The sequence below is a fragment of the Micromys minutus genome (genome assembly GCF_963924665.1).
Source record: "Micromys minutus genome assembly, chromosome: 25".
In the NCBI taxonomy this organism is placed as follows: Eukaryota; Metazoa; Chordata; class Mammalia; order Rodentia; family Muridae; genus Micromys; species Micromys minutus.
Window position 1 is genome coordinate 25,262,189 of NC_137960.1, and position 13,460 is coordinate 25,275,648.

Sequence of the window (13,460 nt, forward strand, 5' to 3'; positions counted from 1 at the left end):
TTTGTACCACCGCAAGTTGTGACATTACTGGCTTCAGAATTTGAGATACAGTGCAAACACTATCCTCAGCCTCCAAATATGCCGTGACTATAAAATACACTGGGAGATCTTAACAATGTCTGCAGGTGGGAGGCCTCTCCACACTCACACCCCGGGCCTTTGGCTGTGAGCCCGCCATTCCTCTGACATCTGCTAGACTCACTCACACCATGGTGCCTTGAGGCTACAGCCAACCCTACGTACACTAGACAGTGTAGGAAAAGTCTTGAGGTATGGGTTTCTTTGAAGAAATCATTTGAGGTTTCAGAGGGGTTGGGAACCTAGAAATTGAACACCCGGGACAGCATGCCTCGTGTCTTGAGGGGAAGATCAAACAATTATGCAGATCAGTGAATCCACCGAGGTGATTCATCAACCCTGTGACTCTTCACTAGGACCATGGGCTCCTATGTTTTGTGTTTAGAGTGACCTCTTCTTTACCAGCCCTTGAGAGGAGGTGACAGCAGTCAGTCAAAAGCCATCACCCTGGAACCTCAGAAGCTGTCTCTAGGTTTTTTTTTTGTTTGTTTTTTTTCTTGTGCTTTGAAGTCTTTGCTGTTTTTGTTTCATGTTGTTTATTGTATTTTTGAGACAGGGTTTCTCTGTGTATCCTTGGTTGTACTGAAACTCACTCTGTAGACCAGGCTGGTCTTGAACTCACAGAGATCTGCTGCCTCTGCCTCCCGAGCGCTGTAATTAAAGGTGTGTGCCACCTTTGTCTGTCTGTGCTTTGAACTTCTAATGAGGCAGTTCACTCCATCTGTCTCCTGTTCCTATGTCCTCCCTGGATCTTCCAGTTAGCACTGTGGCTCTTTGCCTAGTAATTTCTTCCAAATGGAGACTTTCACTCCTTGAGGAATGTAGGGAGGCTTGTTACTGAAGAAGTAAACAACATCTTTAAGTCTCAGGAACCTGACACTGACATGGTTTCTAAGCCCTCCCCCCACAGGTTATATCAGCAGCGTGGAGGAGAGGCCAGACTCTAGGCTGACCCATCTTGACTATGACTTGTACCTTCAAGCATTCACGCTCAATGGGCTTTTGTGAAGCAACTGTCATGGAGTCATTCATGTCCCTGTAAGTGTGCCAGGTAAGCTAATTTGCTTGTCAAGCTTAACTTTGGATTGCTGGTCTGCCGCTGGTGTTTTAATTATAGCGCTTGAGAGAAGGGGCAGGGGAATCAAGAGAAGGGCAGTGAATCCAAGTGTCCTGCAGGAGTCGGACACAGTGGTATTTGCCATTAATCCCAGTACCCATGAGCCAGAGCCCAGTCCGGTCTATACTTGGAATTCCAGGCCTGCCAGAGCTACATAGTGAGACCCGATCTCAACCAAACAATCAAAATCTGGAGGAAAAGGCAGCGTTGTATGAGGTGGGTCTGAAATAATTTAAGGACATTGGCGTGTTTGTTCTTTTATGGTCAGGTCTTTTAGAGTAGGAAGGGACAAAGTGTGGTTGGGGGCCAGAGAGAATGGGATGATCCAAGGTCAGCTGACAGCGTCTAACAAGACTAACCAGGAAGCAATCTAGACGATGCATGCTCAGTCCAGAGGCTTTTCCCTCAGATAGTTTTGATCCATTACTAGTTGGGTTCACAGCTCTGGAGGGCTGGCCACACAGATACAGGAATATAGCATCCTTTGTATACCGATTTTGTATCTTTGCAATGCTGAATTCATTTTTGAGTTGTAGGTGTGTGTGTGTGCGCGAGCGTGTGTGTGTGTGTGTGTGTGTGTGTGTGTGTGTGTGTGTGTGTGTGTGTGTATTCCTTAAGGCTTTCCATATGTAAGATCTTTATGTGTACAGCCCTCACAGTCCATTCACCTTCCCACTCGCCCTGGGAGGTGGGATCTGAGCCCATTCCTTCTGATCAGAGGAAAGGCTCCTTCCTCTCACCATCAATGTGAGGGCATCTGTGTTCTCACAGAGAACTTTCATCCAACAAAATCACGGCCATCCATCCCTCATTCTCTAAAGTTCCTTCAATAAGAAGCAGAGACTGCGTTCTGGGAAATACCCTTTAGTTTTTGAGAATCACATTTTGCTCATTACCAAGATGAAGCGAGTAAGTTGTTTAATGTTAATCCAGCTGTGTCCTCCCGGGATGTGGGACACCACCTTCTCATTCGCTCCCAAATTCAGTATGGTTTGTGATTTTGTTGTCTTATAAGATTTTTATTAGAGTAATGTTGGTTTCATGGAAAGAGACACAGAATATTTGCTCTTTATCAATCTTTTAAGAAAGTCTAGAAATTGTTTTATTAATGCCCCATTGTTTTGTATTTGAATGTAAATGGCAATGTCTTTTTTGATTATTTTATATAATCTACTAATGAACTAACATATCCCCAGAACGTTCTTTGTGGGTGTTTTCCTTTAGAGCTATAGGCCTACTCAAGTTACTTCTTGTTGAATACATCTGATGATTTATATCTTTATGGGCTATTTGAATATGCCCATTCTATTGATTAAACTTATCCACATAAAAATTTTACAATAATTTATTATCTGATAGATTCTAAAATACTACATTTTAAAAAGATCTCTGGTGATACTGACTTTCATTTTTGCTGCCTGGAAGCCAGTAGTCTGCTAGCAGCCTTCAGATGAAGATGTAGAACTCTCAGCTCCTCCTGTACCATGTCTGCCTGGATGCTGCCATCTTTCCACCTTGATGATGATGGACTGAACCTCTGAAGCTGTAAACCAGCCCCAGTTAAATGTTGTCCTTATAAGACTTGCCTTGGTCATGGTGTCTGTTCATAGCAGTAAGACACCAAATCAATACTCTTGGTTCTTTCCTGGACATTTTGAAACTGAAGGAAAGCAAAATACTGGAGCTGTCCAATGTGCATCTTCCTCAGAGTGCAAATGAAGTGATTCTTTTCACTTCTGTCTCCACTCTCAGAGGAGATGGAGGATGGAGCCATGACGGACAGATGTGAATCTCACTCTTTGGCAACTGAGGGTGGGGCTTCCTTATACCAGTCACTCAAACACGTCTGAACCTCATTTTTTTTCTTTATAATTACATGGAAGTAATTACAGTGAGGCCACCATCTGTGTGAGATGGGTATCTTCACACATGTGCACTGTGTACCCCGGAGAAACTGCAGCACAGCTGTAGCTACATGGTATCCATGGGGAAAGTGGATGAACACGTAGATAGGCCTGCCCTCTCCATTCAGTACCGAATGGGACTTTAATGTAGAAAAGTGCCTCTCGTTCATAGTGCAAGTTGTTACTGATTTTGTTTGCTTACTTTTAATAAAATCTGAGACCCCGCCCCCACCCAGCTCTATATGGGTCTACTTAAACCACTTTTAATGTGATGATTCGTGTGATTAAGTTTAAGCCTATCACGTACTATGCCTTTCCTCTTTTACCTACATATTCTTTATTTCCTTCTGCTATTTCCACCTTTCTTTGGGACTAACAGGTGATTCTCAGTATGGGTTACCCCCTTCACTGTGATGCTGTTTCCATGGCTGCTTGCCTCTCTGTGCCACTGTCTCTTACCAGCCTCTACACAGCTCTTCCAAGACATCAGAAGAGCCCACAGGGCACAGCACTTCCCTCCCTCTCCCTGGCTTTGTCTTTTTGTCTAGGATGGATTTAAATTTTACACAAGCTTCAATCCCATGGCCATATTATTTTGATTATGTTTAAACTCTCAGTTGCACGAGAAAGACATTTAAATGCTAGAAAAACCCCTTGAACTTCAATTTATGGACTTCCCATTTGGGGTGCCTTCTTTTACTTTGCAAAGTGGATCTCTACTTTCAACGTCTTTTAAACAAGCTTTGAACAGTTCTCACTGTGTGGCACTATCCCTGATGATATGTGTAAGTTTCACTGCATCCGAGTGTTTTGTTGTTGTTTTATTTACTTTGTTTTTGCTTTTCTAAGAGATAATTTTTTCTGGATATAGAAACCAAGATTGATGAACACACTTCTTGTGCCTTCTCCCGGCCCTCTCAGAGGCCTCTCAACAAAATATCTTCTTACCTTTATTGCTCCTAACATATCACTTCTCTGACTACGTTTAAAATTTCATTCATCATCGATTTTGAACAATTTGGTTATAATTTGCCTTGCTGTTGATTAAACAACACACAAACAAACAAACAAAAAGCCATACTTCTGTTTTAGAATCTACCTCCTGCTTTTAAGGTACGAATGTGTCATTTTTCGCCAAATTTAGAGCAACTTTGGCCATTTTTCTTCATATTACATTTCTGTCCTGCCTGTTTGCTCTTTGAGAGTTTGACCGATACATATATTGAGTTATTTGAGATGGTTACATTGTTCAGCAATGCTCTGTTAATTTTATTATTTTGTGGGTTTTTCTTTGAGAATTTTATGGGCAAATGCTGTATTTACATAATTTTATATAATTTCACCTCTCCCTATTTCTTCCCCAGTTCATGCCTCCTCTCAAATTATCTCTGCTTCCTCTTTAATTTTCACACACACACACACACACACACACACACACACACACACACACACGAGAGAGAGAGAGAGAGAGAGAGAGAGAGAGAGAGAGAGAGAGAGAGAGAGATCCATTTAGTAGTTGGCCAAATGCAATTGGATAACCTATCCAGGTCCTTATCCCTGGAGATTTCTCTCTCAGCAGCCATTGATTTCCTGTGGCTTTTCACCCAGGGGTGGGTCCTTGTCCACTGGAGCTGTCACTGTGCATGTTTGTGTGGTGAGATTCACAGCTGCAGACACCCCATCATGTATGCAAGACATTCCAGTGCAGGATCCTTATCTGGTTCTAAGGATTTTCCACCCTGTCATCAGCAGTATTCCCTGAGCCTTGAGGGCGGGAGTTGTGTCCTAGATTCATGCAATAAGCGGGGTTCGGCACCCCACTGTCAGTTACTTACTCTATTTTCATCATTGGCATCTGTCTGTAATGGTCTCCATCTGCTATAAATACAAACGTCTTCGATGACGGGCGAGAGTTACACTTACACGTTCGGATAAAGACAAGATCGTAGATTGAGTAGGAGGTTACCCTGGTTCAGGAAAGTGGTGGTTCTCCTCTAAGACCACATTAGTTACTGGCTAGGTTTGCAATGCCAGGCATGGATTCTCTCCCTTCGAGCAGGTTCCAAGTCCAGTTAGATGGCTGTGGGTTCCTCACAAGCTGTAAACGCCACCACTGCACCATGGGGCCACGTCTTGTTGCTATGGTTATGGGATTAATAGTTAGGGACAACTAGTGACTGCTTTTCTCGCTTGGCAGCTTGCATAGCACCTTGACATACTTTGAGAGCTAGTCCTCAGGGATGAGGCTTCCGGGTCAGCTCAAGGTCAGATCCTGAGTGCTGTGTCTGATGTAGGTGGCGTCTTTAGCAGCAGGGTTTTATCGCCACATTCTGTGAGGCAATCAAGGCCAATGGCAACAGCTTATACAGTGTCAGGCGTTTCTTGAACCCTTCTGACCAACAACTCTAAGGGAGGTTTTCTGACCAGCAACTTAAAAGGTTGTCCATACCTGGAAGTGGGAATTTTGTTAGATACTCTATGTTCACTACCTCAAGTGGCATAATGCCATTTTTCATAAGCATTCATATATATGTATATACATACATATCTGCATATATATTTGTCACATATATAGTTTTGAAGTAAGCTTATAAAATACTGTGTTCCCATGGCTTTCTCAAACATTCTTATTGTGATTTATTCCTCTTCCCTTCTTATCCCCCCCCCCCCCCACTGTCCATTTCCCATTTCTCCTTTCACAGCATGGTGTCCTGCTAATCTGCTCCCTGGGGCTCGTCTCTCTACCACAGGTCTCCTAGTTTCCTGGTCTCTGTGGTCACTCCAGGCAATGCTCACACATCCAAGAATTTGGAACCAGATACCACAGATGAGAGGGAATATGCCATGTTCATTTTTTTCTGGAGGCCGTGTTACCTCACTCAACATAATATTCTCTAGTTCTATCTTCAAATGTCATGATTTCATTTTATAGAGTTCTACCTCATATATGCACCACATTGTCTTTATCCATTCATCTGCTGATGACGTTTAGGTAGCTTCTGCTCCCTGGCTATTGTGACTAGAACAGTAAGACAGCTGAGCAGGTGGAGTCGGATGGCAAGTCCTTTGGATGATATGCCAAGGAGCGATATAGCTGGCTCATATGGAAAGTGTTGTTAGCTCACTGAGAATCCTTCACACGCATTTCCCGAGTGCCTGGACTAGCTTCCCATCCCGCCAACAACGCGTGAGCTTCCCTTTCCCACACCATCTCCAGCATTTGTTATTGGTTGTTTTCTTAATTGCAGCTATTGCGGCGGGAGTAAGATGAAAATGTAGTTTTAATTTGCATTTCCCTAATTGTTATGTTCGTTAAACACTATTAAGTTATTTCCTAGGAATTTTTATTTATTCATTATTTTGAGACTTCTCTGTTAGGATCCATGGCCCATTTTTACTTCTGTCTTATTGGCTCTTTATTTTTTTGTCTGTTTTGGGATATGAACCCTCCCTCTACCAGACACACTGTTGGGAGTGACTCTCACTCCGCTGGCCTCCACATCACTGGACTGTTTTCTTTGTGGCTTTAACAAAACCTCTTTTATCTGTTTCACTTTTTTTTTTTGTAGTTTCTATAGCAACACATTCAATTCATTAATATCTTTCTTTGGTGTTGCCGAATTCAATTGCACGGTCTCTGTTCTTAGACGTTTAATTTTATTCCTTTCAGCACTTTCCAGTTTCAACTTTATGAATGTCTAGGATATAACTCTGTTTCAATGTCTTCAAACGCCCAATTTTCAAATGCCTGTTTCATCACCAATTGGCTGGTTGTGGGTTGTTCCCTCCGGGCTATGACCTCTGGGCTGTTTATGCAGCCAGTGATTTATTTATTTATTTATTTGCATTGCCAGCATGCTGGTTTCCATGTTTTTAAAGGGTTGGGTATTTCTTTACACCAATGACTATCCTTGACTTTTGTCTTGTCCGTTGAAATGAATTGGAAGCAGTCTGAGCCTTTTGATCTTTGCTTTTCCTGTGAGTCAGAACCGGAGCCAAGCTCTGTTCCCATTGAGGCCGAATTCATTGACCTCGAAAATGTCTGCCTCATTGTCCTTCCCCAGGCTAACAGGGAAAGCAGGGACCATTTCTGGTGTGTGCATGCGATGGGCTGTCAGCGCCAATCCTTTCTCCCCTTCTTGTCTTGGCACTGGGCAGTGTGTTCAGACACACACCCAGGCTTCCTCTGAGCAGTTCTTTCCTCTCTGGGCCTCCAATCTGTAACTCTGGTCATTGCGGCCATGCCCCGGGATTGCTCTGGTGGACTGTCTTTCTGTGCCCTCCTTTCCTCAAGTCTTCATTGGACAACCAACTGTCCTTGGAAGCTGCTGTCATATACATCTGTCTGAGGTTTTAGCAGCTTTGAGTGGGAGGGCAAATCCAATCTTTTTCCAGTCTGCATCTGCCATTTAAAACCCTTTATTCTCCCTGTCCCCCACTCCCTAACCCCCAGATAGAGCCCTGACCTCTCTGACGCACCAGAGAGCATCCTTGTGGTGTGTGCACACTTGTCTTTCTGCCCACTACACCCTTTCTTGGTTCTTCTGCATGAACCTGTCACTTCCCAAACGCCTGCATCATGGCTCTTTATCTGTCTTCTGTCTACACAGCCTGCTCTAACCATATGTGCTGAGCTCCAACAATCCAGCAGCTTCGATGTTTTTCTCTGCATAGGTAGTGCTCCATTCACACTGGGCTGCTCCTCCCACATCTCAGCCTACAACTGAATGATGTTACCCTATGGGAGCACCATGAGCTGTTTTCAGGGCCATGCCTTTGCCTTGGCTGGTCCTCCTGCTGAGTGCTCTTCCTATCCTGCTTGCCTCCACCACACCTACCTGCCTTGGAAAGGGATGGTGACCTCTTGAAAACATTTCCTGCTCCTTTCCTGCCCTGGTTCTCGTCCTCTGGATTTGAATAAATCAATTGTCCCTCTCCGTGCTCCTTGCCAGCCTACCTGTTCCTCTATTATGTGCTTTCAAACTACTGCAGGAGCTTGTTTTCTGCCTCCTCCTCTGCCCAGAGAGAGGGTCTCTGTGGTCCTCTCTGCACCCCGAATCCTGGTGGTGCCCTGTATCTGTGCTTAGTTCTTTCCCTGGTGCTGATGGTTGTTGGCTTTGCTTTCTATGATCTCTTTGATGAACAGATGTGAGCATGGGGTTCTCACCCCAGCAAAGTCCTTCTGTGAGTATGCGAAAGATGTAGGCACTATGCGGGTGGGGGGTGCTGATGTGGGTGGGAGGTGCTGATGCAGGGGTGCTGATGTGGGGGGTACTGATGAGGGGGTGCTGATGAGGGGGTACTGATGTGGGGGTGCTGATGCGGGGGTGCTAATAAAGGAGTGCTGATGTAGGGGTGCTGATGAGGGGCTGCTGATGAGAGGGTGCTGATGTGGGGGTGCTGATGTGGGGGGTACTGATGTGGGGGTGCTGATGTGAGGGTGCTGATGTGGGGATGCTGATGAGGGGGTTCTGATGTGGGGGTGGTGATGTGGGGGTGCTGATGCGAGGATTCTGATGAGGGGGTGCTAAAAAGGGGTGCTGATGTGGGGGTGCTGATGAGGGGGTGCTGATGTGGGGGTGCTGATGAGGGAGGTGCTGATGCGGGGGTGCTGATGCGGGGGTGCTGATGAGGGGGTACTGATGTAGGGGTGCTGATGCGGGGGTGCTGATGCGGGGGTACTGATGTGGGGGTGCTGATGTAGGAGGTGCTGAGGGGGTGCTGATGTGGGGGTGCTGATGCGGGGGTGCTGATGTGGGGGTGCTGATGTGGGGGTGCTGCTGATGCGGGGGTGCTGATGTGGGGGTGCTGCTGATGAAGAGGTGCTGATGTGGGGGTGCTGATGTGGGGGTGCTGATGTGGGGGTGCTGATGTGGGGGTGCTGCTGATGCGGGGGTGCTGATGTGGGGGTGCTGCTGATGAAGAGGTGCTGATGTGGGGGTGCTGATGTGGGGGTGCTGATGTGGGGGTGCTGATGTAGGGGTGCTGATGTGGGGGTGCCGATGAAGAGGTGCTGATGAGGGGGTACTGATGTGGGGGTGCTGATGTGGGGGTGCTGATGTGGGGGTGCTGATGTAGGAGGTGCTGAGGGGGTGCTGATGTGGGGGTGCTGATGAGGGGGTACTGATGTGGGGGTGCTGATACGGGTGGTGCTGTGGCCTTGCAAGAGGGGGTGTGTTAAGTAGAACCAATCATATCAAACGCTATGGTCGAGGCAATCGAGCCTTCGTCAAACTGCCCGCCTTGGGCTAAGATGAGAACACGGTTGGAATGTCCCCCCCAAACGCAGGGCTAGGAGCTGCTGAAATGGGCAATTACAGCAGTGAACAATCCATTACTTGTACTGTCAACGGTGCTTTTCTCTCTAAATGCAGAATAAAGTGGAAAATGCTGTGGGAACCCAGTGGCATTTAATGTACTGATAGGCCATTGGTAGGAGCCATTCTTTAACCTGGCGGTGAGAACAGCACAATGGCACAGGGACAGGCATTTAGTCACAACACTGGGGCAGCCACTTAGCCATCCCCCGTCTCACTCTCCTCACATGTAAAATTAAACCTGCAGAAGAGAATGCTTGTCACAACGCCGTAGTTGCCATGGTGACGGGCCAGGCACAGCGTTGCGCTGCCCTGAGCCAAACCCGTTTCTTTTGATACTGCTTGTCATCGGGAGCGGGAGTAATGATGGCAGGGCTTCACTTTCTGTTTGAACTGGGAAGGCTTTGGTGAGGTTTGGTGTGGAAAGGCCAGTGTGCCGGCAGTTAACCCGAGACTGCTGTGCCCACAGAGCTGCTCAGCTTAGACAGACACGTACGGCCTGATGGCTGGGCTGAGTGGATGAAGAATGTTTGTAACCAGAAGAATGGAGTATCCTCTGGTTCAGCATTTTTGAGTTCAGCATCTTGGAAAGCTGCTGACCTGTCTGGAAACTCAGCTGGAAACCATTAGCCAGACACAACAGCTGCATCTCTAACTTGAGGGCACCAAGGGACACAGCACAGCACCTAACAGTAGTGTGGGTGTGGCTTCGCTGGAGGGTAGGAGGCAGGGACGAGGGGTCCAGGACGGCTGCGCTTCTGGGTCACAACAGGATAAGGCTGCAAGGCATAGGCTGGGATTTTTGCTAATATAAGCAAAACAAACATTCACAAAGGGCTTGTGGGTAGTTATAGGATTCTCTGGCTCACTAGAGTTGGACTTAGGGCCTCGCTAATGGCAGTGGGGCGGGAGGGGGGGTGCATAAAAAACACTGCTTGGTGCCAGTTGAGATGTGGCTATGACTCAAAAATCCCCCAAGAACTTCCCTCTGGACTCACACTGATGATGTCTGATAGCAGGTGTCTGAGTCCACCCTGCACCCACTGATGACACCAGGCTCCTCTGATGAGCAAGACTTCTGTCCCATTGTCCCCGAAAGGCTGAATGTTTCAACCATTTCTGTCACTCTCAAAGAGATCTACACGGCTCCCCATGCATTCCCTTCCCAGGGGAAGCATGTACAGAAACATGTATTTCCAGACCTGGCTCAAGTGCATGTTGCCTACTAACAGAGAAGCCTGGGCCTGTGAAACCACCTTCTGCCCCTCGTGGGGTATGTTTGTGAGACAGAAATCAATAGGAGGAGACAAAGGGAGGGAGGGAGAGAAACAGAGACATTCTTAGCATAGGCTATCCCTCTCACAGCAGGATAGTGCTCCCAGACAGCTTGTACACCCAGGGCTTACCACTGCCCGTCTCTGAGCTGCAGCCTCCCAAGCTGGTTTGCCTTCTCTCCATAAGCCACTTCCTTTGGGTTGAGCGCGACACCACCATACTCCCAAGAGAACCTGTTTCAGAATCTGGACTCTGGGCTTAGTTCCCTCAGATCCTTGAGTCCATCCCTGGAATTCCTATCACAGACAGTTCTACTGTGTCTATGACAGATCTACTGCCCTCAGCCCATGCTGCAGGATCAGACCCCGCGAGGCTGCTGGCCCTCTCTGGCTGGTTCCTGTTTTAGGGGGAGGCTGTACACCGGATCTTTCCCTTGTGTCATGGTGGTCTTTGGTAAGATGTTACACCCCTGCTTTAAAGTGCTTCAGAGCAGAGAGGTGTGCCTCTGCACAGCCCTAAGAGTCCACGCTTCTTAGAGCCTTTGTTAATGATCACTGATGTCTCTTTCCTTCCTATTTGTTAGACACTCCTGACCTCTACAGAATAGCTAGGTGTTGAGTACATTCATAGCATCCACACAGGATTATCCAAGGCAGTGAGCACAGCCAGTCTTCCCATTCTGCAGAAGGGGAAGCTGTGGCTCTAATGATGTTGGGAGCCTCGGCATTCGAGTACAGGTCTACCTGCTAAAGCACCTGCCTTCAACCAGGTTGTTGTGTGCTCTGCTTGGACAGAGCTTCAGTTGTCTTCTGTTAGAAGGGGCTCTCCCAAGACTGCCTCTGTTTACCTCAAACCACACAGCTAGCGTTAAACTCCACATATTGTTTTATATATACACATACATGCTTATAATACCTTTAAACTCATAAAGTAGGCATCCTAAGTAGGGACCAACAATAGCAACTAGTAATGAAATACAGTTATTATAACTATTAGAGTGTATAACTCTAATTATACACTCTAATATAGTGGATGTGGCTCTTTATTCATCTCCCTACCCTTCTTGTTACACTGTGCTTGCCCTGCTTATTAACCATGGGCATCTGCAACCACATGGAAGAAAATGGTTTGTGCAGGCAGCTGCATGAAGATGCTCCCTCCCACATCTTCCTTGGTCACTCCCCTCCTTTCTTTTACCCCAAGTGTGTCCTTTCTCCTTCCCCTGTTTGAGTTACTTGGCTGTTCATCCTGGCATTAGCTCATTCTCAGGACTTTCCCCTGCCCCTCCTTTCCCCTATGTGTCCAACCTTGACCTTGCCTCTCCCAGTACCCAGAGCCCTTCTTCCAAGATGCCATTGATTACCTGAGAGAGTTTGTGAACCAGTCAGTCAGTCAGTGAGGACCCAAGAGCAGGGATGGCATCCTGTCTATTGAGCAGGCATGGAAGCCATGCTCTCAGAACGATCCACATTAAGTTCTGACTGCCAGGGTCTGCCCATCCCTCTCGTCTGGTGTAAGCCTCCACTTATCATATGAGTGTGAGGGCAGAATATCTCTCTGAGATTGTCTTGTCATTATGCTTTGTGATGATGCTACTCTCAATATAATATGCTTTAGAATAGAGCTTCTCTGGCTGGTACCCCTCATCCGAGTTTTCCTGGAAGATACTATCTTCCAGGAAACCTTAACATGCCTGGCAGTGAAGACATCCACAGGCAGCTGATAGTCACTTGGAAAGGTATTGGGAGACACTTGACCAATCTTGCTCATCCATGGTGTCTTCTTGCATGCCATAGACAATGTGCATGGGTCTGTAAACCCTCCATACCCCTTCAGCTGCCAGTACAGGGCACCAGAAGGCAGGTGCCAGTCCTGGAGATCAGAAGACTCCAGGTTTCAGGAAGCAAACCTGATTTTTCCCACATGCTGGCTTGTGAGAGACCTAGCCTGGAACAGAACTCATGATTTACACTCCAGGAGCCCCTAGTTGGTTCCTCTCAGGCAGAATTCCTGGGACTTTGTATCCATACCTGTTGGGATAGTGGTGCCCCCGGTTTGGCTGGCTGTTGGTTGAGCTGCATGCCGAAGGCAGCTGCCTGTTGGTAGGGAGGTGGCTTGGTGCTGCATGTGGTCCTGTAGTGTGGCGAGAGGCAGAGCAGACCTGGCAGCAGTGGCTGGGCTGCTCAGACTTCCACCTCCAGGGTGCATAATGGTGGCCATTCCCTTGGCCAATGGAGAGCCTCCAAGCACATTATTCCATGGTGACCCAGTCCCTCCTCCAGGAATCCTAGTGGGAAAAAAATCAGAAAATTAAGCCAGTGATTAAAATCAGGTAAAATCAGGTCGTGTGCCATGGTAAAACCCAGCTCCAACCTACAGGCGCCGAGAAGCGAATGTCAGGTTCTCCCAGAAGGAAGTCCCAAAACACTAGCAAGGTAAGACTTAAAAGAACGCCCTAAGGTCAAGTGGAGCAGCAGGATAGTCTTTGTTGTGCTTGGCTTTTCCAAACCAAGAGCTAAACACTACTAGAAAGCACACATGGTGGACTCTGTCTGTCTCACGAGACTGCTACTTCTGGAGCACGGTGGGATAAGATGCTGGCTCCTCCTAGACACATCTCCATCTTTCTTCAAGCCACCCAGTGAAAGGCACAGGCAGCAACACTGTTACTCTCTGAAACCGTGGGGTCTGGGTAGTTTCCTACCTGAGACAGACACTTCCTCCCCAAAGCTCCCGGAGGAAGCCACGCTGCCAAGGTTGAGCACAGCA

At 47.2% G+C, this 13,460-nt stretch overlaps 1 protein-coding gene across 1 annotated transcript in view; it reads right to left on the minus strand.

The window, feature by feature from the left end:
• SH3RF3 (SH3 domain containing ring finger 3) overlaps positions 1 to 13,460 on the minus strand; it is a gene marked incomplete at both ends in the record, with an annotated part of 261,242 nt that overhangs the window by 26,387 nt on the left and 221,395 nt on the right. Inside the window, one exon of the mRNA XM_080937907.1 lies at positions 12,722 to 12,978. Within this exon, the coding sequence (XP_080794033.1) occupies positions 12,722 to 12,978 (257 nt within the window). The remainder of the gene's footprint in view (positions 1 to 12,721; positions 12,979 to 13,460) is intronic.